The sequence below is a fragment of the Aythya marila genome (assembly GCF_965140915.1).
Source record: "Aythya marila genome assembly, chromosome: 8".
NCBI classification, from domain to species: domain Eukaryota; kingdom Metazoa; phylum Chordata; class Aves; order Anseriformes; family Anatidae; genus Aythya; species Aythya marila.
In genome coordinates, this window is record NC_139049.1 from 27,636,124 (window position 1) to 27,660,893 (window position 24,770).

The 24,770-nt window shown below is 38.0% G+C and overlaps 1 protein-coding gene across 2 annotated transcripts in view; it reads right to left on the minus strand.

Annotated features, from left to right (window-relative positions):
* Positions 1–866: 866 nt before the first annotated feature.
* Positions 867–24,770, minus strand: part of USP24 (ubiquitin specific peptidase 24) — a 60,205-nt gene continuing 36,301 nt past the window's right edge. For both annotated transcript variants that reach the window (XM_082766285.1, XM_082766286.1), the window contains 33 exons: positions 24,407–24,562; positions 23,765–23,835; positions 22,836–22,996; positions 22,097–22,158; positions 21,162–21,353; positions 20,845–20,962; positions 19,850–19,994; positions 19,289–19,408; positions 18,883–19,008; positions 18,582–18,680; positions 18,277–18,359; positions 17,902–18,043; positions 17,378–17,497; positions 16,767–16,987; positions 16,237–16,361; positions 15,470–15,611; positions 14,972–15,122; positions 13,615–13,710; positions 12,919–13,022; positions 12,678–12,791; positions 11,824–11,920; positions 10,295–10,411; positions 9,612–9,704; positions 9,169–9,271; positions 8,164–8,285; positions 7,532–7,645; positions 7,237–7,302; positions 6,883–6,949; positions 5,198–5,276; positions 4,519–4,594; positions 3,921–4,007; positions 3,483–3,593; positions 867–3,320 (listed from right to left, as the gene is read on the minus strand). In XM_082766285.1, the coding sequence (XP_082622411.1) occupies positions 3,258–3,320; positions 3,483–3,593; positions 3,921–4,007; positions 4,519–4,594; positions 5,198–5,276; positions 6,883–6,949; positions 7,237–7,302; positions 7,532–7,645; positions 8,164–8,285; positions 9,169–9,271; positions 9,612–9,704; positions 10,295–10,411; positions 11,824–11,920; positions 12,678–12,791; positions 12,919–13,022; positions 13,615–13,710; positions 14,972–15,122; positions 15,470–15,611; positions 16,237–16,361; positions 16,767–16,987; positions 17,378–17,497; positions 17,902–18,043; positions 18,277–18,359; positions 18,582–18,680; positions 18,883–19,008; positions 19,289–19,408; positions 19,850–19,994; positions 20,845–20,962; positions 21,162–21,353; positions 22,097–22,158; positions 22,836–22,996; positions 23,765–23,835; positions 24,407–24,562 (3,743 nt within the window). In that variant the 3' untranslated portion in view covers positions 867–3,257. The remainder of the gene's footprint in view (positions 3,321–3,482; positions 3,594–3,920; positions 4,008–4,518; positions 4,595–5,197; positions 5,277–6,882; positions 6,950–7,236; positions 7,303–7,531; positions 7,646–8,163; positions 8,286–9,168; positions 9,272–9,611; positions 9,705–10,294; positions 10,412–11,823; positions 11,921–12,677; positions 12,792–12,918; positions 13,023–13,614; positions 13,711–14,971; positions 15,123–15,469; positions 15,612–16,236; positions 16,362–16,766; positions 16,988–17,377; positions 17,498–17,901; positions 18,044–18,276; positions 18,360–18,581; positions 18,681–18,882; positions 19,009–19,288; positions 19,409–19,849; positions 19,995–20,844; positions 20,963–21,161; positions 21,354–22,096; positions 22,159–22,835; positions 22,997–23,764; positions 23,836–24,406; positions 24,563–24,770) is intronic.

Here is a 24,770-nt window from a genome sequence, read left to right on the forward strand (position 1 = left end):
ATTGTTCTTATTTGTTCTGGAGATCAAGCTCTAAAAAAGCAAAGTGAAGCTGAAGGATGCTGAGCTCCTGCGGAGGGATAACCAGGCAGCCTTTCCACTTCACTGCTCACACGAGGCCAGAAAACACTTTTATGGAGGGGGAAGCAATGAACCACAAAGGAAGGTGCTAGGAAAGGGCGCTTCAGAGCACGGATGCACCTCACTGCAGTTACCAGCAGCCACGACTTCCCCCCAGAATTTGTGCTGCTTGCTGCCCTGATGCTCTCCTAGGGACAGCTGTGGGCAGTCCCATCAGCAGCAGCACATGTTGTTTGCAAGCCCCAGCCCCTGCTCCCAGGACAGGCACTGCCAGGGGAGGTTTTGCTTCCACTACAAGCCCTTGTGCTCAGACTGGAGGACAAAGGCAGCTGGCAAGAGGGCAGGGCTGGGGCTGCAGCCTCTAGTTCTGCTCAGAAAGGGAAGGAGAAAGGTGACCAGGGGATAGCAGCTTTGCCAACAGACAAGGCAATACTACTGCGAGCCCAGATCTCCCGCTAATCTTGCTATCTGACACACAAAAGACACAAAAGCCGGTCTAATCCCTGACTGCAAGCACAGCCAGGGTAAGTCTTTCTGCTAAGAAGGTCAGGAGAAGAAATCACACACGGTACAAATCTGACAGCGCACCAGAACATGCCATAAAGCCATGCATCAGTACAGCTCTGGAGACCACGCAGCTGCTTTGCTTTCCTCTGGGCAGGTGCCAAACCGGTAAGCAGGGTAACCCCTCAGAGCTCCTTATCTGGAGGAGCAGCTTAAGAAGTTGGGAGATAAGAGGATCAACAAGACAATGCTGTAGTGTACGTGCGGTCTAAAGATTACACTAGTTTTCTGTGAAAGGAATAACTTTATTCCATTGACCAGGAATCCCAAGACTGTTCATCAAGACTGCCTAATTTTTCCAGTGCCAAATGTCTATGTATTAATCAGACAGTATCTCCCCCGACTGCTCACAGGCAGGCTGCGGCTGCTCCTCACTGAACATTGTGTAAGCTGTATAAAAACATTTTCATCCAAAAAGATTGGCAGTAAAAATTACAACATAGAAATGCATCACAATTTACACAAAAACTAGTTTTGTTGAACTCTATTTTCCAAAAAATAATCTTCAGCAGGTTCAAATGACAGCAGCTGGAAACCAAAATAATTGACCAAGTATCATCTTATTGCAAATTATAACCATCGACTTTGTACAAGCATGAGCAGAACCATGAAAAAGTTTGTATTGGTTTCAAGTATACAGTGGTGATGAGCCATCCTGATGGTGTTGTTCTCCTAGCAATGCTTCTCTGGGCCTGCAGTAATCGAGGATGTTGTTTCCATAGGAAATAACAGGAACCTGAAGTGACAAGTGGTGCCAACCCATAGGAACGGTACCAGCTTCTTCCATCACCATCACCGCTGTGTACTGACTACTCGTGATGTTTCATGACCCATTACAAAGTGTTAGGGGGTGGGGGAAGGAAGAAGGGGTATCTGTAAGAAATGACTCATTCAAAATTAATTTAAAACATCACATTTAAAATGTCCCAGCACATTATCAGAAACATTTATAAAATGCTAACTCTGCCATGTGTCTATGAAGACATTGTTTGGAAAAGAAAGTGAGAGGTTCACTACAATGCCACCCTTGCTTCTTCGCAATTTATGACAACAGTTCTCTTAACCCGCAATAAGTTATAAAGCTGTACAGCTGAAATCATATCGGATGTTTACTTCCAACAGTGAAATGACTGGTTAATTTCAATATTAGTGCACAACAGTGAAAAGCTGGCTGCTGCCTCTTGGTTCAGCAGCAGCATGTAGAAAGAAAAAAAAGGCACTTTTTGGCTGGTTGTGCCTTTAACTTGGCAAATTTGTCTATTCTGGAGGTACCCAGGCACTCCTTAAGATGCCCCCCATTTCTGTGCATGTTTGTTTAGATAATTTTTAAAGTAAGGCAGAATCTATAAATAAAGGCAAAAAGCAGTGCAGAAAATGTGACAAACGTAAAATGTACAAAATATGAAGTTAGTTGGCACAAAAGAAGCTAGCATCCAGAACCAGAAGTCACTGAACTAAATTTGACGTGGAAAACAAAGCTGTGCTCAAGTTATCCCAACTGGTTTCCAGTTGTTTATGAGCAAATCATAAGAGCTGTGATATTTTAAATGTTGCCTGGTCAAGTGAAGATGCAAACAAAGCCAAATCATTCTTTCCCCATGTTAAAATTGCTATAAAATCTGCACAACAGTGTCCCCACCTCACGCAAGGAATTATTCATCATATACAACCAATACCAACTTTCTCAGTAATTTCAAAGCATAAGCAAGTGATTGCAGATCACATGATTGAGACTACATTTGATTCAATATGTCTCCAAAAGGTAAAAAATTTAATGAGTAAAACTGCAACAGAATTCCATTTTAAAGTGCTTTTCTTTTAAACTACTCATTAACTTTTTTTTTTTGTTAAATCCACCAACATCCTTTAACTTGCATACCTAGAGAACAAAGCTTTTCTTTTATTGCCCTTCCCAGTTGTCTGTGGTTTTAGGAAGGATACCAAAGAGACAACCCATTCCAGAGCTCACTGACCAAACCTTTCTGTAAGGAGTCACTCTCCTCACAGAGCGATCTTACTGATCCTTCTAATAAAGAGCTTTATAAATGAGCAAGGAGACATATTAAATACAGAAGTCCTTATGTAAACCGATTCTTTAACTAATATTTTACAATGAAATGTAAGTCATCACACATCTTTACAGAAATTTGAATATTCCTATTCAATATTATCAGAAAGATTAAAAATTTGCCCTCCATACATAAGGGCAGTCTGGTTTTTCTCTGTATAAAAACCAAAAGAATTTTTTTTTTGCAGCATCACAGAAAAGCAACAGTTTTACATTCACTCATTTAATGTTCACATAAAAATTCAACCACTAGCGTTTGTGTATTTGATAAAATCTTCTTGACAAACTGTTTTCGGTGTCTGGACTGTCATAAGCTACTGCAGGTGAAGATGCAGTTTTCTAGAGCGTTTATCAATCTGAAGCCTTCGTGGCTAAAAATGCTTTTAGCTTTCAGGGAAACAGCCTCCTCCTCCAGCGTTGCCACCGATCCTGTAAAGCCATTTCTCTTCCAGACTTTTCTAATGGCTTAAGCAATGGGACTCCAGTTTCAATAGGTACCAGGCATTAAATGTTTGAGTTGATCTGCTCTCGCGTTCATTGGTATCCTTTACGGGTCAACATCATCAAGGTCACTTTTAGACTCACCAATCATCATAGGAGACTCCGAACCCTTCCAATACACACAAGGGGTGGGGGAGAAAGATACGGTACGTTATTTTTTGTAAGGCACACAATTATTGCGTCTACATTCAGTGATGGTCCTGACCCAAACCCCAGGAACAAGTTGTCTAACAGAAGGCACCAGTTAAACATGCCCTTATTTTATAGTTACCTGCTGTAGATGTCTGTCTCCATTCTCATTAGCTGGACTACTTTCTGACCCGTTACTGCTTCCAGACTGATCTTTCTCATTCAGCAAGGCTGTGGCATAGGCCAGCGTGTCCTGATTTGGAAACAGTTCAGGATTCAGTGTCAGAAGCCCCGCTGATACCTTCATTTCACAATCACTTCTTTGTTTTAGAAGTTGATTCTAAAACAATATAGCTGCTGTAGCAAGATAGCTGATTCACCACAGGTAATTGTATGGTATTGACTAATAGCCTTTAAAGGTTAGTTTTTACAGATAAAAACACGGGATCCAGGCTTGTCAGGGAAGAATGGCCTTAAGTGCACTGGAATATAGTAAAGTTCCCACAAAGCCACTAACTGAAAAATGAGACAAGAAAAAAAAGACAAGTTTAACACCATCTCCCAGGACTGACACACGTACCTGTGCTGAAATAGTGCGCTGGAAGGTTTTTGCAGTTGATGTTTCATTGGATACGTTACTCTGTGGAGCCCAGTAATGTTCAGACATCTGTATAAAAAGCCAAGAAAGCCACAAAAACACAGTATGAGTTCCTTGGATATTTATTAAGGGATGTATTGGACAGCCTACGTTAAGTTTAGAGGGAAGAACCAAAAAATAAGTATGTGGGAAGAAAAAGCTATGTGTCAACAGCTGTGTTTTGTGTAAAGCTGTGGTAATTCCTAAGAAATTCACCTTGCAAAGTGTGTTTCCTTGCATCAACACATAAGCAAAAAGAAGTGAAACCTAACATCAATACACTGACACAAAGTTTTCCCACATGCAAAAGAAAGGTAATCAACATGACCATTCACATTTGGTTATATTTACTGAAACACTTGATGGCTTAAAGTTCTTGAATGCACCAGATTTAACTTCATTCAAACCATCCTTGTTAAAAATAAAGTAGCTTGTATTTTTGTCTTAAGCCTCATCTCAAGGAGCAGTAGAAAAATGGAGGTTTCATAATTCTCATTGTGAGTAAGGTGTCAGTTTTTCTGTGAAGTTACAGACAAACTACCTTTTTCTGTAGCCACTGCACAGCCCAGCTCCAGTGGTGGGAATTCTCCTTGAAATAATCTTTTGCAGTAGGGCACCTAGGACATGGGAATTATATTTGTTATTACTGGACAAGGTATTCTGGCAAAGTTAAAAGCAAGAATAATCTAAAAGCTTCTTTCTTTATGCTGCTGTCTTCTGCATGCACTGTTATCATTGCAAAGGCTGACAAGCTAAATAGCTCTGTTATTAACCAGACTAGCAAGAACAATAATGTTTAGTAAAGTTTACTCAAAGTAGTCTACTATACAGATACACTTATTGCAGAACTATGCTTTAGCAGGACATGTGCCAAGTTCCAACCAAACAGAATTCAACAGTCACAGTATTTCAAGAAAGCTGGGACAATTTTCTTATATTAGTCTTGGTCTTAGTACTAAGCATCTACTCCATGGAATGCAGCTGACCACTGCCTTCAAAAACAGCAATTATTGGTTTTATATAAGAAATCTATTTCAGATACTACTTGGTACAGATTTCACTTCAGACCGAGGCACGCAATGTCAAGACCTTTGAGCACCACTTTCATCACAGTAACAAAAGCTAAAGCTGATCAAAAGTAGAAAAAGCAGCAGCCTAAATAGTCACAGAGTAGTCTAAGGTAGGGATAAAAGCAAAACTACGAAACCCTTATTACTCACTTCTGAGCCAAAGTAACGAGGAACTTGACACACTGATAACACCGACTGCTGTCCACATGGTTGCTGTGGTGCATCAAGGCTGTAAGGAGAAACAAGTGGGTTAAAAAAAAAAAAAACAAAAATCAGATTTCTATGTACCAACCAGGCTGAAAACAATGAAGATGAAGCTAACATTTTAGCTTAGGTGGGGAAAGTTATTTCTACAGATGTTAGCATGAGTATGTGTTAAACACACTACTGTATTGCTGGCAGTTTTGACTATTTCTGGAACTCTATTGGATTAAAAATAGATCAAAGTGAAAACGCAGTAATTCTTTCAAACATGGTACCTGAATTTTAAATAGCCCTGTCCTAATGCAGTTTTCCTCCCCTATAATCCAGTCTATGTTAGATAATTGCTATGGTTACATGTATCTGAAGTTGAAAAAACAAAAAACAAACCATTCAAAACCACTATAAACAGACCAGACCACCAGCTTTCTCCTGGATCAGAACTTGCTACGCTAGAAGAATGTGTGTGTGAATGCTTCTTCACACAAACAAGCGTAGCAAGATTCAGTCATGAGACTTTTCTATGGGAGATCCAGGCAAAACAACAGAGTTCCTAGTCAGGAATTTTTCTATACAATGAATTCTGATGTAAAAAAATTCTTTGGCTGAGCAGCAGATTTCCATGGAGCTGCCACAAGCAGATTTCCCACTCAGAAGTTGCTCTGTCCATATCACTCCACATCAAAGCATACTGCAGTGAAACCTCTAAAGGCGGCAAACAATTGCTAGGGAACTGCAAATTGCTATGTTTTACTCTCAAAACACAGCAGATAATTAACACCTCCGTACTGGCATACTGCAAATTAAGCACTAACACCCTTGAGGGCCACAGAAAACTATTTGCTGGTTTCTTTCCTTGGAGTAAGACGAGTCAATGTGACTGATAGGTCACGGGCTGCGTGCAGTGAAACTGGAAGCTGTTCAGTGCTGTTGCTAGGAGACTCCAAGGTAAAACTACAACATTCACTCCCAAAACTCACAGCAGTTCTTGTAAAATATGTATGATTTAATACCAAAACACAATAAGCCTTCAACATAAAAATCTAATTGAATAATTGCATCTCTTCTCTGTAGGAAAAGAACAAAAGGTCGCATATTGCCCAAGTTACAGAATAGGACTGCTTCAAGTGGGACCACTTAGAAAAAAGATAACCAATTAATCCCTGACTCTACTGCATGTTACCTTCTCTTCTATCAGTCATACATGGAAATTAGTAAACAGAACAACACTGAAGCGTAAGAGAAAAAAAAAAAGCTAGGTATTGTCTCTCACTAAACCAGAATCCAAAATAAATTCAGGTAAAAGCCACAGTCTGAAGCAGCTCCTCATCCAGACAGCTATGGAAGAGATACCCAAGCTGCACTTGTTGATTACATGTGCTCTTTAAGCATCATGTGGCTAATCTACATTTGTTAGCACAAAGCCTCTTCTGATTCACATGAAATAAGCTCTCATCATTCTGGGACCTTTTTTTTTTTTTTTTTTTTAATCAATTTTAAATGCTTTGGTACCTTCGCTTCAGTAAAGTCAAATGGAGATGCAGCACTTTTAATGACCAGTAACAAACCAGTATGAATTATCAACATAAGGGTCAGTAGGAGAGACGGTAACATTCACACACTGGCTTACTTGCCTATTAATCCATTTTCCGTTTCAAAAGCAAATTTGATGCGTTCTACTTGTAAGGGGTCTTCAATAACCTGCCATGAAAGAAAAAGGTCAATAGAAGTAACTTATGCTTGATACCTGAGAATCTATACTAGGAAGTGCTTTTAATCACCTCAACATGAAAAACAGGAGACTTACGAAGTTTCACATAACACCGGAATATCAAGAGAGCAATTTAAAGAGTTATAAGAACTCAAACTGAAGGATCAAAGATACCTGGATGTTAAAATTATCAATGCAGTCCTGTTGTTTTTTCCATCATACATCAATAAAAATTTAGTCCTGTACTTAAATGTACAAGCCTTCACCATTCACCTACCAGTATCTCATGGAGTAACTGGAATATGTTTTTCAATTCATGAGGTGGAGCAGTTTCCAGCTGAGTCTGCAAATAAGAAATATAAAGCTACTTAGATAGTAAAATGTGTGGATGATACAATTACCAGACTCTCTGAAAAAAATAGTCATTTTAAACAGAAGTTAAACAACCACAACTAAAAAACATCTCTCAAATCCAGTGATCTGTACTGTTCATCTGCAGATCCTAGCACCATTTTAACACCTAAGACACAGTATGACCAAAGCCTAGAAGAAACTATCTTGATCATCCCTACCTTGATGAAATGTAGCACAGTGAAGGAGAAGCGCTCATTACAAAAGCAGCAGTACACCACCATCTCAATGACAACTGACAGGGATCCGGTTAGCTCTCGTAACGCATACATCACCTAACAAAAAGATAAACAATTTCAGACACAGCCATGCAATTATTTTCAACAGATGGATTATGTTTATAATGGAATGTTAGGTTTTTCCAGAAATGGTTGCTTTTTCTTTTCTTCCCAGCACCTGCACAGCCCAGTGGGCTGAACCTCTTCACTCACAGCACTCCACTCAGCTCCTGCTGCCCGCCTCTAAGGGTCTGAGTCAAGCATGACCCATTAAGTCACAGTGATTCAAGTCAACACCTCCAACTGACATATGGTAACTGACTGCATGGATACTGGTAAAATACGTTCTTCGCCAACTCTGTAAACACTCATAACTAGACCTTAAAGCGTAGAGATTTACTAGAATAAGTTGTCAAGAAGAAACCAAAGGTGCCTTCTTGTTTAGGCTCAAAATAAAGCCCTCATACTCCCAGCTGGCTGCTTTTTAACATTGTGTTTTTCATGTACAGATACTTCAAAGAACTAATGTCAGACAAGCCTTTAGGTTCAAGCAGGGTAGAACTCAGAACAGGTACCTCCATTAAGTAAGGTTTTCCTTCAGATAGGAATAACAAGGCTTCCACTTCCCCATGGAGCGTCAGAAGTGGACCTGAAGTAGTTATGCTTAGAGGTGGCCGCTGCTTAAAGAGACCAGGAGCTGTAACAGCAAATAGAAAAACAATCCAGTAATAAATCAGATTGTTCTACACACCTTGAAGACACTGCTGCTCATCTGGCATCCTATCACCTCTAATGATGGTCACTTCAACTAGCCTGTATGGTAACACTCCAAATAAGCTTTTGTACTGACGTGCCATTTACATTAGTGACACGATAGGGAGATGAACCACAAAAAAAGCAAAAAGCAGGATGTTCATATTTACCATCAGGACTTTAAGTTTTAATTTCACTCCCACTGTTGCACATTCAGAACGTTTATCATTCTTCTCTTACTTTACATTTTTTGACTGCCCCCAACTCCAGAAACTTTTATTCTTTGACAGACATCAAATTATTCTTTCCAAAAAGAGAACTTCAGATGTTTCCTTCAGTGCACTGAAGATCTGAACTCATTTCTTTATTATGCTTATTTAGATATCTCCGTCTCTTGTAAGAAATATCTAGGAGAGCATTCTACTGCTTATTATTCAGTAGCTTGGTCCAAATATTCCCCTTAAGACTAGCAAAAGACAAATGCAGGCAAAGTACAGCCTGGTAGGCTGCAGGTCTTTCCCAGACAACAAATTGATCCATCCACATGAAGAAAGACCTTTTAGGCAAATGGGGCTGTGTGTGTTTGAGTGAAGAGCATAATAATGTTTCTCTCAAGATTTTTTTTCTAACCCAATGCCTGTAAGTGCTGTTTGCTACAGCCTCTCAGTACTTGTTCAGAAAAATAAAGAGAAATCAAATGTACCTGCTAACCAGTGCCTTAAATTTGAAGCGATCGCATCTCTCCTGATGCCTAAGTGATGCCTAAGTTACTCCCAATTAAAGTAACCAAAACGAAATGTCACAGAAGGCAAAAATGCAATTCTTACCAACATTTCTTTGTGAGGAGACGTCAGAGTGTAAAACAAGCAGTGCCACAGTATTGTGAAGATATCCAAACTCACGTGCTTGTGCTGAACTCCATCTGCGGTTCTGGTTTAGCCAAAGGAGAGATTTAATTAAGTTTCATTTAATTAAGTTTCAATTGATTGATTTAGTCAACTCCTGTTAAGTCAAAACAAAGCAATTTTCTTAACAGCCCACCTCTATGTTTCAAGACTTCGAATGCATTGGAAATTTTATTATCCCAAGAATGACACTCACTTCTGTCCATACAGACATTTCTCCACATTAACTACTATGCACACACAAACTTTAAGACTTCATTAAGTTCGCAGAATAATCCAGGGAATAGTCTATTTTATCACATGAAGACTATTTGCCCATAATGTAAGCATCTTAAACCCCGAATGACTGACTACATTAGCTTTACCTGATTGCTCTGACGATTAGGACCAAGTAGAAAGTTGATCATGTGCCTCAAAGCAGAGTGTCCGAGAAGAAGACTGCTAGCCCTTATGCCCTGCTGTTTAAACAATAATAAAAAGTTATATTCCTATCTAGGTAAAGAATTAGTGCTGTAAGGCACAAAAGAAAAGCAGTGCTAAACACTGCACCTTCCTTTAAAAAGCTGTTTCATTATATACAGCATGTTATATAAACTAGACCAGAATTGCTACATGTAAAATAACTGTAATATAAAAGAAAAAAGAATAGGGGGATAGAGAGAACTCATACTGGGGTGAACAGCACAGTTCAGTCATTCATTCTACTTGCTATGTGACAAAAAATATCCCAAACCATTAATATGTTTTAGAGGAAACAAAGACCACCCAACCAAAAAAAAAAATCAAGAAACAAATCCCGAACATTCAGACTCTGGAAACAACATCTTCAAGAAGTATACACTTGTATATTTTTGGATGATTTTATCCTAAATCAGTGTTCAAAGCCACTTATTAAGAAAAGAAAAAAGCAACCCTGAAACGAAAATCAAATACTCTTCTGGAGGAATTCCACTGTGCTGTTGAAACCTTCTATGAAGACGGATGACTAGCTGTTTTACTACAGGTCTTTAAAATTAAAGTAACATGAGAAACATAAGCAGTTGCTTACCTTCTGTACAAAATTGTTGAATAGCAAAAAGTACTGAGCACAGTTTTTGCAGTTTTCAGGAACATCTTTATCCAGCAGAGCAAGTAGCACCTCCAGTAACTGATGTAGACTTTTTAACTGTGAAAGCAATTAACTTGAATTTAAATGCTTGTCTCCTGCTTAAAATACAAGAATTCCTACATTTTAAATTTTGGGTTTGACTAAGAAAATTGTCAAATACGCTCTCTGTGATTAATATGAATAGTTAACACAGGACTGCAACCTTACAATTTTTAACTGAGTTAATGTGCATATTTAAACAGGAAAGTAAGGAAAGCATTAGCATGTAGGTAACTTGCTTCGAGAAGTGGAACACAGTGGTTATATAAGTTTGCAATATTCTTAAAGCAATTCAAATTACTCATCAGTCAAGTGGTAACTGATGTTCAAATGTTCCTGTCATTATAGTAAAATAAAATGAACCAGATTAGAAGTAAATCATAACTCAATATCTCAGGCTAACATACCACCATATTCACTTATGCAGAAAGCAATTTTAATGTTTACTTTACATCAAAGCACACTAAAGGCATTAGGATATTATTACATCTTAGTTGACAGATAGAAACTAACAGCCGAGAGGAAGTACCCAAAAGCTCTCAAGCTATACTGCAAGGGTTCATCTCCCTACTATTCTGCTCAGCTTGGAGGACTTTATAGCTATCTTTCCTTAAAGCTCTAAATAAGAAAAACATTACGGCAGCCAATACAACAGCAGTGCCTAAAATCTGTTGCATGAAAATTACTTCAAACTGAACAAGACTTGGACACTTGAAAGTCCCCACTGAGAGCTCAGTCAGTGATGCTTTCTGTCTTCTAGCATGTTTCTTGAGTTCTCTATATACAAATGATTTGGTCAGGTCACCCAAGGGAAACAGATGGATCTTAAGAATTTATTTTATTTTTTTTAACACAAACGAGCCCTTTTCACATATTTCCTGCTGGGTTTTCCTACAACACTAAAATGAGCTAAATAGAACAAGGCTGCACTTCCCAAACTTAGTTTCCAAGATTTTCTAATAGAAAATTAAACCTCTGAACAATAACCAAAGTTCAAATGTCTCCTTGGAACAAGTTAGCCCAATTACTACTGCTATGGGCTTCTGACTGAGCGAGGAAGGAGAATTAAAAAATAAGTTCAAAATTAAAGCTGATTTCTAGGATCTCTCAGTTACAGAAAAAGAATAAATTTCACAAAAACAGTTTCCAAACTTTCAAAAAAGACTGTGATGTCAGTTTATGAAACAAGCTGAAGTGAGGTAGAAGTATTTACACCTTCAAACTTAAATTCTAAGAATTACAGCAGCATATTACCTCACAGGGTAGGGACAAAGAATTAATTTATTCAAGAAAGAAAGAGCTACAAGCCTGTAAAGGATGTGAGTTTCCCACTTTGTCATTTGCAAAATCACATAGCATTGCCTGCAAGCAGAAGCAAGAGTTGAGGTCGAGACAATCAACAGCATCCCTGGTGAGGAGGTGTCACTAACCTTCTCTTGATAAAGCAAGGCACTGTCAAGGGTTTTTTCAAGAACAGTGGCTACAGCAACTCGCACCTCTCTTACGCTGCATTCCAGGAGGAAAGTTCTGGAAGATAAAAGGTGAAGCTGCAAAAAGAACTGGAATCAACTGGTACACACAACTGCTAGGGTTAAGTGTGGTATTTATCATTTTGAAAAGGATAGCAGTTCAAATACTCTTGGATCATACTTCTGTGGATAAGCTTTAATTTACATTCCTATGTTCCTGTTTGTCACAACTAAAACCTACAATACCATCATATATTTACTTTCAAAGAACAAAAAAGCTAAAACTACGAGCTACCATATGATACTGTCTTTCAGTGAAACTTCAGAGATAAACTTTTATTTAGATTGATGCATCCCTCTTTTTTTTTTTTTTTAACCAGTTTTCCAGGAGTTTGTCATAGAAGTTTTGAACACACTTAGCTGATCTTGATGGTGAGAAAAATATGTTGTAGTTTACCTGTGATACATCAGATACGTATTTAACTTATCTTACCCCAATTCACTACATTCTTCTTTCCCTCTATTTGCAGGAGTGACTAGACAAACACACTTCAAGGCACTCCTCTGAATTAAACACCTGCACCCTTCGCATACACTGCACCATTTTATTAGATTTTCAGAACTACTGAAAAAGCTGGACAGAGGAAAATACTAGAAGTAAAAACCTCAGTGATAATTTAGAGTGCCTATTTACAGAACGTGCACACTCAACTCCTTGGCAATACACCAGTGTAGGCCAGATCACGTTATTATGAAGCTTCATCCATACACAAGACACAAAACACCACACAAAAGCCAGAATTACCAGTACTTACTTTACAAGCTCCCGTCCCTCTGGCCCAACGAAATATTCCACTAACCACTGACATGCATCAATGCTTTTGGAGAGCAGTGCATCTATGGTTGCAATCCACTCTTCTGTATCAGCCCTTTAAAAACAGGAAAAAACAGGGATAGTAATGAAAGAGAAAACCACCTCCAGTACCTAAGCTATGTTTCATATCATGTCTTTCTTTCTGATAAGCCAGAAGTGGCTTTCCCCCAGTCAGGTCTTACCTGAGTTTCTTCTTGGTTCTGAGATAAGTTTGGAAGAGGAATTGGACTGCCAGCTGTAAGCTCACCTTTGCCATGCATGGATAATAAGGATGTTTTACCTTAGTCTGAAAGAAACATCAAATTTACTCCAGAGCAGAACTATGCCTGCAGCACTTATGCTGTCTCCTAAATATATGAACATATTCTATTCAAGTACACTATGCTAGTCTAACAAATACGCTAGAACGCGAACAAACTTACTGTAAGGCCCACTAAGTCTGTAGATTCCATAAATTTAATAAATGCTGGTTGGTTTATTAATCACTAACTACATTCAGAAAAGCTCTAGTAGACAAAACTGAAATGAATGAAGGGCTACCACCTTTAAGGTGACTAACGCTGGTTTTTGGATATTCGATACAGAGGGGAATTTCTGTGCCTCTAGAGCTTAGTTTGCATCAATTTAAAAAGTATTATTTCATAAATTTTATTATGCATTTACACGATGGCATTTTCACACTTCTGTAAAAAGAGGCTGGAGTCAGCTTTGAGACAGATGCTATCAATGTGAAGAATTACAGGTGTCAAAGAACTGCTCAGCTGGAAAAGCAGAGTCACATCAAGTATTTCTCTTGTAGTTTTCTTGTCATGGCTCTTCTGTGGCCCTGTCTACCCAATAGTTCCCAAGTATTCCAAGATTAAAATTTAGTTACTTACAGCATTCAGTGAAGCTAATGATAGAACAAAACTGAAGTAGTCACTACTGTATACATCTCTATTCTTCATAAATTTCAGGTTTTCATCTCTCACCATCTGTAGAAATATTTTTTGAAGTAAAAGAATGCAAAAAAGAAATTAAAACACTGTCACAGAAGATTTCTCTAACGCTTCGTCTTACCCATAAACGTGTATGTTTAAAAACCAGTATCAGACCTGTTCTGTTAATACTCTGAATCACTGTTTTGGTGGAGGGCAAAACCATATGGGAAACTTAGAGATTTGTGTAAAACCAGTGATTTTCTTCAAAGGATGTTGCAAAACACAGGTTAACCGACAGACTTAATCACTGGACCATTATGGAAAAGGAAGAAGCTGCTGCTGAATTCCATTTTTTGCTTGCTTTTAAAAAGATACCAAAAGAAATCGTTCAAATCTGAAAGCCTTGCTTAGCAAATTTACACATACCATGGTATGCCGGTGATGTACTAACATGCCAAGACCTCCTTTATCCAATAAGATTTTGCTGACAGACTCTCAATAAATTTGAGCCAAGTTATGTTTATTGTAGTAACACAACCCCAGATACCGGAATGCCAAAGTGAGTACCAGTGCCCTGGTACAGGTGGAGGGCCATATACAGCTGGCAGTTTACTCTGTGTAACGTTGGCACTCCTGCACATACACAGAACAGCAGGGTGGTGTGTGCACAGAAGGCCAAATATATGCAAGATTGCACCCCCACCACACCTGCAGGCCTGCAGACACAGACCTTCCTCTTATGAGGGAGAATGAATACTGAGTCTACCATCCTCTCACTGCTCTGTTAGTGCCATCACAACTCTGTTATCAGCTCTGACTTGCAGTGCTGCCTTCAATATCTTTGTTCTGCCATTTGAGAACACACGCAGGATTACATAAGCTAACAGACAATTAGCTGGCTGTGGTTTCTCTTAGTTTTCCTCCCTTTTACATTGTTGTGAAACTTGAGATCTAGAGGATAACTGATTTGCGAATTCTCCATTCTTCTTCAAAAGTACTTCAAATGAAGCATCTTCTCTCTCTCATCTCTCCCTGTCTGCATGCTGACTGCTGCTGCATCTCATGTTTGACTATTTTGCCTACAGTTTGTTCAAAGCAAGGAATGATGGGTCAGTTTTGTGAGAAGGGACAGCAAAATGTACAATAATATATCACTGAACAGCTTGTTAAGAACTTTATATTAGAATCTAGAGTTACTTTCTATCTTGGTTTTCAATAACTGAATTACTTCAAGGCTACCTTCAAAATTGTCTTCTTCCTATGAGCTTAAGTTTTGTATGAATAGCATTTATTTGCAACTTGCAGAGTTCTCTACCTGATATATCCGTACAGGCATTTTCTCTACAAAAAGTCCCTTTTTTTCTCCTTTCCGAACCAGCTTGGTTAAGATGGATAGGCGATCACTGTTGGGCCTATGAGGTCGAGGTGATGACTGGGGTGAAATTTCTGGTGAAGATGGAGCAGATCTAAAACATATAGAAGCTCAAGGTCAACAATGAAATTCTACGACAAATCTGCAGTTGAAGTTTTAAAATACCAATAGAGCCAGTATCATCTTAAAGCAAATTCATATGACAGTCTAAGTAATTTATGAGGCTGTCAGTCAGCTTGAATTTCTTATTCCAACAGTGGCAGGAGTAAGGAAGAGGAACTTATAAAACCAATAAAGGACTATTCAATTAAGCATCTTAAAGAAAAAACAGAGGGATCAGTACACTCCTGTGCTGAACAAGAATTATTCATTCCTTAGTTCTGGAAATAGGGTCTAGACATCAATATAGGAGAAGCCTTTACAGGCACAAAAGAAACTTACAAGGAGAGGTCCTCAGCTTCCTGACGCACAACACTCACTCGACTTTTCTTTGGTAAGACCGGAGAGTTCTGATCAGACACTCTCTGGTAAAACAGCATATAGGCATTCCAGTACCGCCGACGTACATCAGGGTAAGGGTTAGCTGATGAGAGAAAAGGCATTCAATGAAGGCCTTTGAAGGCTTAGCACTCTTTTCATTCTGACAGGGGAGGGAAATTGGGTGTGCAAGCAATACAGACTGTGCAGTACGAAGTCATTTCTCAGATCAAAACATCAGTCTATGTTAGTGAATAGAAAAGTGCACACACAAAGAGCACATGTATTTTAAAAAAGATAGGTATCAGAATTACAAAGTAAATGAATGATGTTGGAAATATGTTTGGAATTAATTCCTTAAAGTATTGTGAAGTTTAACTATATGATCCCACACCATGTTCTACGGACACTTTGACTAGCCTAAAATAAGGCCTGTTTTGTGTTTTCTTTAAACCATTTTTAATAACGTGCCATTTTACTTCTGAATCTCCTCTGCTATTCAGTTCACAAATAGCTGAACAACAATGAATATGGTTCAATATTTTAGGCCATAGCAGAACTTATAAGGACATAACTTGTTATGTCCTACAGTAAATCAGAATACTTCAGAAAAAAATGCTTGGGAAGGATTATTAGATCATGTTACTCTAAAGAGATATAATGTACTTAGCTCTATTGAGAACTAATAAGAAAAATAAAGCTACTGTAAATTCATCTTCACTTCTGCTTACATTGATCATAGACTTTAGGTCTGTACTCTCCACCAAAACATTCATATTCCAAGGTTTCATCAGTTAACTCAAATTCTTCAACAACAGTGTCATTGAATTTATACCACTTTCCTTTTCCACATCCTCTGTAATCAAAAAAACAAACAGAAATAGAACAGAAGCAATATTATTTGATTGTCTAGCAAAAAAAAAACAAACCACCCCAAATATCCTAGCAATAAGAACCTTGAACTCACATTTGTTTTGACAAGAAATAGAAAGCTTAACTCAATGACAAAATTTGATTCCAAAAAAATTGATTAAAAACAACAGAAGCACATCACCCACAAGTAAGTGTCACAGGAAGTCCTCATTGCAGCAATACAAGGCAAATAAGAATTCCTGATATTTTGATAATGTGGACAATTCTGCTAGGTGTTAAGACAGACCAGTGCTTCCAAAAGAGCTCCGAATGGCTCACTATACCTTCCCAAAACAAGTAGTCTTTAGACTGCTCTCAAAGCCATTATGCGAGTCTTCTTGGACATTACCTCCTGTCCTTTATAAAAGAGTAGTAATGCCCTGCATGTGCCTGGCCACTGTGAACAATCACACCAACAAGCTCATAGTTCTCTGTAGGTGCAACTTTCTTCCTTGGGGAGCCTCCGCTTCCTTGATCTGCATTTCTACCATTGTCCCCCACTTCTGAGGACGAATCCTGACGAGCCATCCCTGACACAGTGTAAGGCTCCATGTTCAGCATCCAGGGAAACTGTGAAGAGATTTTAGATTAAACTCAGATCTTGTCATGCACTTGCTTAACGTAATTTTTTAAGAATTGTATTAATACTCCCATATTGGAAGTGCTAAAGGAAAGTATGGTAGTAGAACTTTCCATCCTTATGACACAGAAATTAAATAAGATGCCTTTGCAGAGGCTTTTGCTTTCTGAAAGTACTCTGAGAATGCTGAAGGCAAGCAAAGTTTGTAGAAGTATTTATTTTCTATACCATGATCATATTGTAAGTGTTCCACACATTCAAGAGTCCAGCATTGAAATGTGGAGGAAAGAAGGGAGTATCAATAGGAAGGGTGAGTGCACCACACTCCACTAAGTGGAAGGAATGGTGGGAATAGGGAGCATAACCAATAGTTTCCTTACCCTTATTTGTTCATCATATTTAATGGAACGACCGCTCTCCCAGTCAAAGCCAAATCTCATCAGGTGAATCACCAAAAGGCTCGGTAAGACCTTAATGCATGTACGCTTCACTGTAGTTCTCTTAAAAAGACAAAAAGAGCATCACCTCTATCTATATAACTCAAGCAAGCTCTAACATTCTTCTATAGATGCCTGATTCCAACCATCCCAAACTGATAAACAATACAGCTACTGGAGGTAGGATGACCACAGGATGACTGTAATGCCTACAGACAGGGTACTACTGCAGTTATGTTTGTGCAGTGGGCTGGTATGTTACAGAACACTGTACCATCCCTGCCATCCCTCTAAACATTTAGTCCACAATATGAGTAACAAGGAATGAAGAAAACTATCTACGTTGGCTTTGGATTTAACTTTATAATTAGACTAAGTTGTATTTAAATATGGCTTCATATAACCATGCAATGCTTAAGAAAACATTAAGCTACAGCTGAATACTCTTACATACATTAAAACAATACCTTTTCTTTGCATTTTTCACAGTAGTATGCATTACTTCCTTCCAGAACTTCTCCTCTAACAAACTGATCCAGTGATATTTCCAAACTTTGACATGAAGTCACACCTAAGTTGAGAGCCATGAAGGCTTCCTCACGCTCATACCTAAAATAAAGAAGAAAAATGGTAAAGACATTGACAGAGGAGAAGTACATTATCATGTATCCAAAGTACATTAACAAGACATGCATATAAAATATCACGTTTGCCCTGTAGCTATCAACAGCTACGATGCTTACAGTCAAAGGTATATTACATTTTGTGCTATTTTGACCTACATATTGTAATAGTTATGGCAGCACATAACAAGTTATCTAATGCACTGAAATTAACGTTACCTGTGAGGACAGTCCTTGCAGATCTTCTGATCAGAAAAGATGCCTTGAAAAGTATTCTTAAATATTTGGTCTCTTCCTATTTTCTGTTGGAGATATAGAACTAGACATCAGTTATATATATATTTGCAGAGTGAAAGACCAAGCATACAGTATGAAGTTTAAGCCTCTGAATGTTACTTAAATCACAAAATAGTTAAGTGGTTCTCTGCCTTCTTTTCCAAAGAAAAAAAGAATGATTGACAGAAAATGGTAGACTGACTACCAAGAGAAGCATGTAAACAAGGAAAGAAACCTGAGGTTTTTACCTTGAGATACTCATCCATCTGATCTATAAGACTGGTAAAGAACTCATAAGCATCCTGTTGCTCTCGAACATAAAGTTCCTTATTCCACATCTTGAAGATCTGTATCAAGTATAAATATAAAGAGGTAGTAGTTTCACATAAATATCAAAAAAAAACTTCACCAATAAGCATTATTTCTACACATTTTGACTTTGAGGTAAAACTTTATCCCTAGAAATTCTGCAATGAGAAAAAGGTAAAACAAAAAAAAAAGGCTCATTGTTAAGTAGGAAAGTATATATTCTGAACAAAAAAGTAATACCTTCCAAAAGTTCTCAGGTACATAATACTGTAGCTTGCTTTCCATCAAGTGACCGAAAAGAGACTGAACTTGATAGAACACATTGTCATCTGGATTGTCTGTATCATCATCAATGGAAAGCAGGGCCTGGGAGGAAACAAATAGCTTTACTAACTTTGCCAAGAACTAATACTTTAGGTTTTCATGACACAGCATGATAAGTTAAAAGTAATCATTTGTGTATCTATATTTTTAGTGTATATGTGCTATGTATATGCACTCTGTATATTTATACATAGAAATTATGTATATAAACACTTTTTTTTAAGAAAAAACAATTCATGTTACAAATGGTGTGAAATGAACTCACAGCTCAGGTGACAGTTAATTCTGAAAAGAGGACTTTACAGGACACTGAACCAATTACCTCTGGGAGCCCAGGTTGCATATATAGCTGCTGGAAGACGGCATTCATGTAACAAGTAGCACCACCATTCTTTAGTCCCACAAATCCTGAAATGGAGCGACTATCCACTGGGGGAAGATACTAGAACGAGAAACATTTTTTGTCTCAATAAATTATGGAACATGTGAGACTCCAACATTATCTCTTTTATAATCACCTTTATAATGAACTGTTATGTACTATTTTATGGAAAACCAGGAAAATCAGTTCTGAAATATCACAAGAGCTGTATTTGCTCATCTATACAGTTAATATTCAGCATAAAACTGAAAAAGCAGCCTAAAATATATCTAAATGAAATTAGTGATAATTAAGCAACACTTCTCTCTTATGCAAATAATTGACAAAGACTCATAAGAGTATTTGCTTCTCAGAAAGGTCAACTGGATCTTCATCTACTTGTCTGCTTTTTGTAATTTTAAATTGAAGACCATGGAAATTTCTTGAATGAAGCAGCTCAATAGATCAGACAGTACTAATGCTATCATGCTAATGCAAATTAAAAAAAGGCTTCTTGCTTACGTCAAACTCCTTTGTAAGTGCAGGGTCACACTGGTGATGCATAGAAAGCAGCTCTTTTGTAATAAGCTGAAGATTGGAAGGTGAGCTATCAGCCAGCATTACCAACACTTCATAGGCAGCTAATCGGCTATCTGCTGTACTGCACCTATAAGAAGCAAACCACAGTTAAGATCTATTTTTAAAGATTACTCAATTATTTCTAATTCTAGAAAGCCATATTACTCAGAACAAGCGACAATTGTTCAAAAGGACTAGTTTAAATGCTAAAAATCTCCTCAGAGACTGCAGTGTTTTTTTTTTTCTTTCTTGGGGAGGCAGATGGGAAGGAAAGCAGAGGATGAGCAGCCCCAGAAATACTCTTTTAAATAAGCCTTTCCTCCTGATATGGAGATGTCTGTGCTTAACATTCAGTAGCAAGGAAGCAAGGTACCCAGAAAAGAAGACGGTTTGTTCCACCTCTGAGAACTAACAATCAGATTCTATTACTGTAACACTGGTGGAGACAAAATGACTGATGTACAATGAAATGAGCTTTGTAAGAGCTAGACCAGATAACTTCCTTGCTAGGAAGACCTTAGACCTACAGTGTGCTAAATCAGTAGAAAACAACTCTTCAATGGATCTAGCACACTACCCTTTTCTTCTGAAGGCCAAAGAAAAGTCTTTATTTAAAGAAACAAGAGAGAATGCTTGAGGTGAACAGCAATAGAACAATACATCATGGTGTAGCACGTCATATGCAATCAATGCATCAAGTTAATAAAAATGCCAGCTACTTATATGAAACTTAAAAAGCCTATTCAAGATGCCAAGAACATATAAACTCCTAAAAACACTATTTGGACACTTATGTCGGAAACAAATTGGGAAGGTATGCTCTGAAGAAAGCTCCAACATTGGTATGAACTCAATGCATCTATAGCCCCAATGTGGCATTTGCATTCATGAGTACTTGGACAAACCCAAGAAAAACAAAAAAAAAAATTGCTTTTTACTTTGGATGAAAGTCTTGTTGACTGATTGCAGCGCTGCCTGCTGGAGAATGGCTGTTCAGAATAATCCTGGATGCTCTGAAGAGGAAGTCATCCAACAATGGCTTAATCAAAGATGAACCTGTAACACAGTAATCCACATCTACTGTTAAATACATTACATGCTGAACTGCCAATGCTATTCCTTTCAGCTCTGTCACTCCTAATGATATATTATTATATCTTCTACTTATATCTTCAAAACATTTTCTAGGTAATTTTTAAACACTGTGCAGAATTCATGCTGGTCCAGCCACTTTAGAATGAAAAGGAATACTTACCAACCATTTCCTTCTCTGCTCCACAAAGTGAAAGGAGAGTCTTGATGAGCCTTAAGTGTCCTGCTAACAAGATGTTATCAGCTTCACTGGTCTCACACTCAGCTGTGCGGTTGGGTTCAAAATTGTCTAGCCAGGTGATCTCATCTTCTAACATGGCAGCTGGGCTTATCTTTAGCTGTTCCATTTCTGATGCTACAAGATCAAAAGGGAACCCCCACAAAAAAAAAGAAATTATCAGTTCCGTACGTACATATAAGTGTAGAATTTAAATACAAAGAATCTCAAACAAGGTCTCAAACAAGAGTAGACAGCTTTTGAACTGGACTTCCACTCATGTGCTGTTATGTTACCAAAGAGAAAACAATCAATTAGAGAATTTTCCAGGAAAGGGAATGATACTTGGAAAAATTTCTAGAAGTAGGTCAAACTGAATTCTGAGAGGGTACAGGCAGTGTGGAGTGGTAGTATGCTTATATATATGTATTCTTATATATATGTATTCTTATGGGGAAGGTGCTGCAGAGATTTACTCTGCAAGCTGAGTATACAGGTAGGTATTTCACACCTCCTCATGGAGGAAACTGACATACATACACTACTTAAGGCTCTTGATTATCTTACTGTAATTTTTCATCTCTGTACTTCCAACTGAAGGCCTAACAGATTGTCTAGTTTATCCCACAATATGTAAAAAGAGCATCTTCTGCAAAGGAACTCATTTCAGTTACCAAAATGATTAGTTGCCTTGCAGTTACCAAACACCAAGAATTGCCCACATCAGGCATTAACAGCACAGAATGGCCAGCACACTGTCAAGTCACATTGAGTTAATCCCCATAAAGTCTACATTCTGCATCTAGTCTACAGAAGGAAGACATTTAGAAGTTGCAATCAGAGTAGCATGTATGTCTGGGCCATAATCTAAACGTACTTACATGTCAGATCATCTAATAATTGACATCTCAGGTCAAAGTATTCTGTACACTGGGACAAAAGTCTAAAAGATACAAATAGAAGAGTTTATTTTGGGAAAAAGTTTCTAATTTTAATTTAAGCTATTACCTTTAAGGCCCACATTCTCCGTCCATCTAATTCAAGTATTGTAGCTTTCTTGGTATGCTTTTTATGCATGTGCTTCAGTTTTAAAATGATTGCTTCTGATTATTTTTTTTGAGTAACATTTAACATTGCTTTCTTCCCTCACCTCATAAGTTAAATACCAAATGGTAACGTCAACAACATATTTTAGGTTGTCAGTTACTCCTTTACTCAGATTCTTCTAGACTAGTATATTGAATAGTCTTTGGCCAGTCAGGGACATGTCAACAGAACTGACACAGTCTTAGCAGGTGCAATGGTTAGCAAACAAGTCATTTCGACTACTGCAAGAACATCCTAGAAAGAGAATGCCTATTTAGCAACTACAGCCTCTGGGAAGTTAAATAAAACAAACTGTATGAATTCGCAGAGGAAGAGCTGTACATTAGAAATTCAGATTTCCCTCCAACTTACATAATTCCTGAACTTTCTGGGGCACAACAGACATGTCTACTTTCCACAGAATTGCAGAAACAAAGTCCTAATCACCTATACCTCAGAGCTTCCAAAGCACTACTAATTTAAAAAAAAAAACACAATAGGTTTCCTTCCCCAGTAAACACACATTTGCCTTACCTCTGGTTAATTCCTCTCATGATGCTGGTTGGTGACCAAAGAGGCAGCTGGGCACTGAGAATAACACTCAGGAGAAACTGGTTTGGCTTTTGTACATCTGGGTGAGTTGACGTGTCAGTCTGACTAAGGGTGTACAACTGGTCACAGGCAACACGACGAATCTGAAAAAGTATCATTGTCAAGCACTAGACCTTACTCAACGGTTGCCAAAAATAAACTTCTGTTTGGTTAGAAACCTGACAAAACCCAGACACTGAAAATCTCGTGGAAACTAGAGCATGAGCTCCACACCCACCAGCCAGGCCTTCTCTATTTATAGGGATTTAGCAAACCACTTTCATTCCTCTGCTAACAGCTCTGGATGCTTTATTAAACACAGACTATCAATTCAGGTAAGGGGTGAAAAGATAAAACAACTTCATACAAAATAGGAGGAATGCCATGAAATGAAGTAAGTGCGGCTTGAAAAAAATCTCTAGATTTTTTAATATCTAGAATAATCTCAAATCAGAAAAAAAATAAATTTTAGGAGGGTTCTGACATTTGGAAGATTCTTTCAAGAAGTCCAGAAGAGTCCATTAGATCTTACCCAAAACTTTTCAGACAATAGTTCCTTGTAACTTCCCCTTGTTGAGAAGGTGAAAGTACTAGTATTATATAATCTGTCTCACCAAAATGAGAGTATTTTCTGACTATTCAAAGCACAGCTCTGCCTCGTGGATTATACAAGCCTAAGGAATGCAATACTTCAGCATTTGTTATCAACACAGCACTAAGTACTGGAATTACTAGCCATTACCCAAAGGTTATTTATACAAACAGTGTTGGAATACTTGTAAAGAACAATTTTATCATGAGATGACATGAAATGAATAAAGTATACACATTTCACTGAAACATTAAAGAAGTTTTCAGAGAAAAACTCTTACCTCAGCACTTGGTGATCCAAGCAGTATGTCAATGATAAAATCAGCAACACAAGGCAAATTGTAAAAAGATCCTAGAACAGAAGAATATGAGGTTATCTTTTCTAGAATAATCATTTAAAATCACTGTTACAGTCTTATATTAAAATACCATATAGGACTTATAAGACATACCCTGTTGTCAATACCAAAAAGCAGGAATGGGTATTTGCATGTTTCTCCATCTCCTTCCATCAGAGACAAGCACTACCTCATAACAGCATTTTCCTTCTCCTTCCACCACCACCATTTACATTTCTTGTACACAAAAGGTTCAAGTACTAAACATTAGCTGTGCAAACAGCAGCACGTGCAGAACTATGTCCTTCAGAGCCAGTACAAATATTTATATACTAGCAGTAAGTTAGCTTTCCCAGTGCATTTCACTAAGGCACAGCACCACATGCCTTGTTTCATGCCACCTACTGTTCAGTCCTGGGTATAAAAAATGCATTTTTAAAATCAAATTGTGAGTTTGTCACTTGAGCTGAGAAGGTAACTTAGAAATTTCAGAGTTTCTCATGATTATTTTTTAAACCATCTTCATAAGACTTCACCCTCCTTACTTATACTCCAAACACTGAGTAATCCAATTCTATTTCATACCTAGTTGCTGACTGCGTAGCTGAAGGCAGGTTACTAACAGAGACAGGGCTTCTCCAGCAATCAGAGCATCTTTGGTAGATACGGACTGCTGTCTCACACAGATACCAGCATGCAGTGCTGTTGGCTCTCCTTCACTTCCTGAACTGCAATTACTTCCTGTATTAAGAAATGAACAAATGCTATAACCCATTACATTTTTCATGTATCTTCAGCCTCTGGTCGGTTATCTACAACTTAAGTCTTCTCTAAAAGCCACACGAACATGCAACATTTTTCTTAGATTTATGTAATTCACCTTCACACTTCACATGTGTTAAATTAAGAATAAACTAAATACTTCCATCCCTAAAGATGGCTTCCAAAT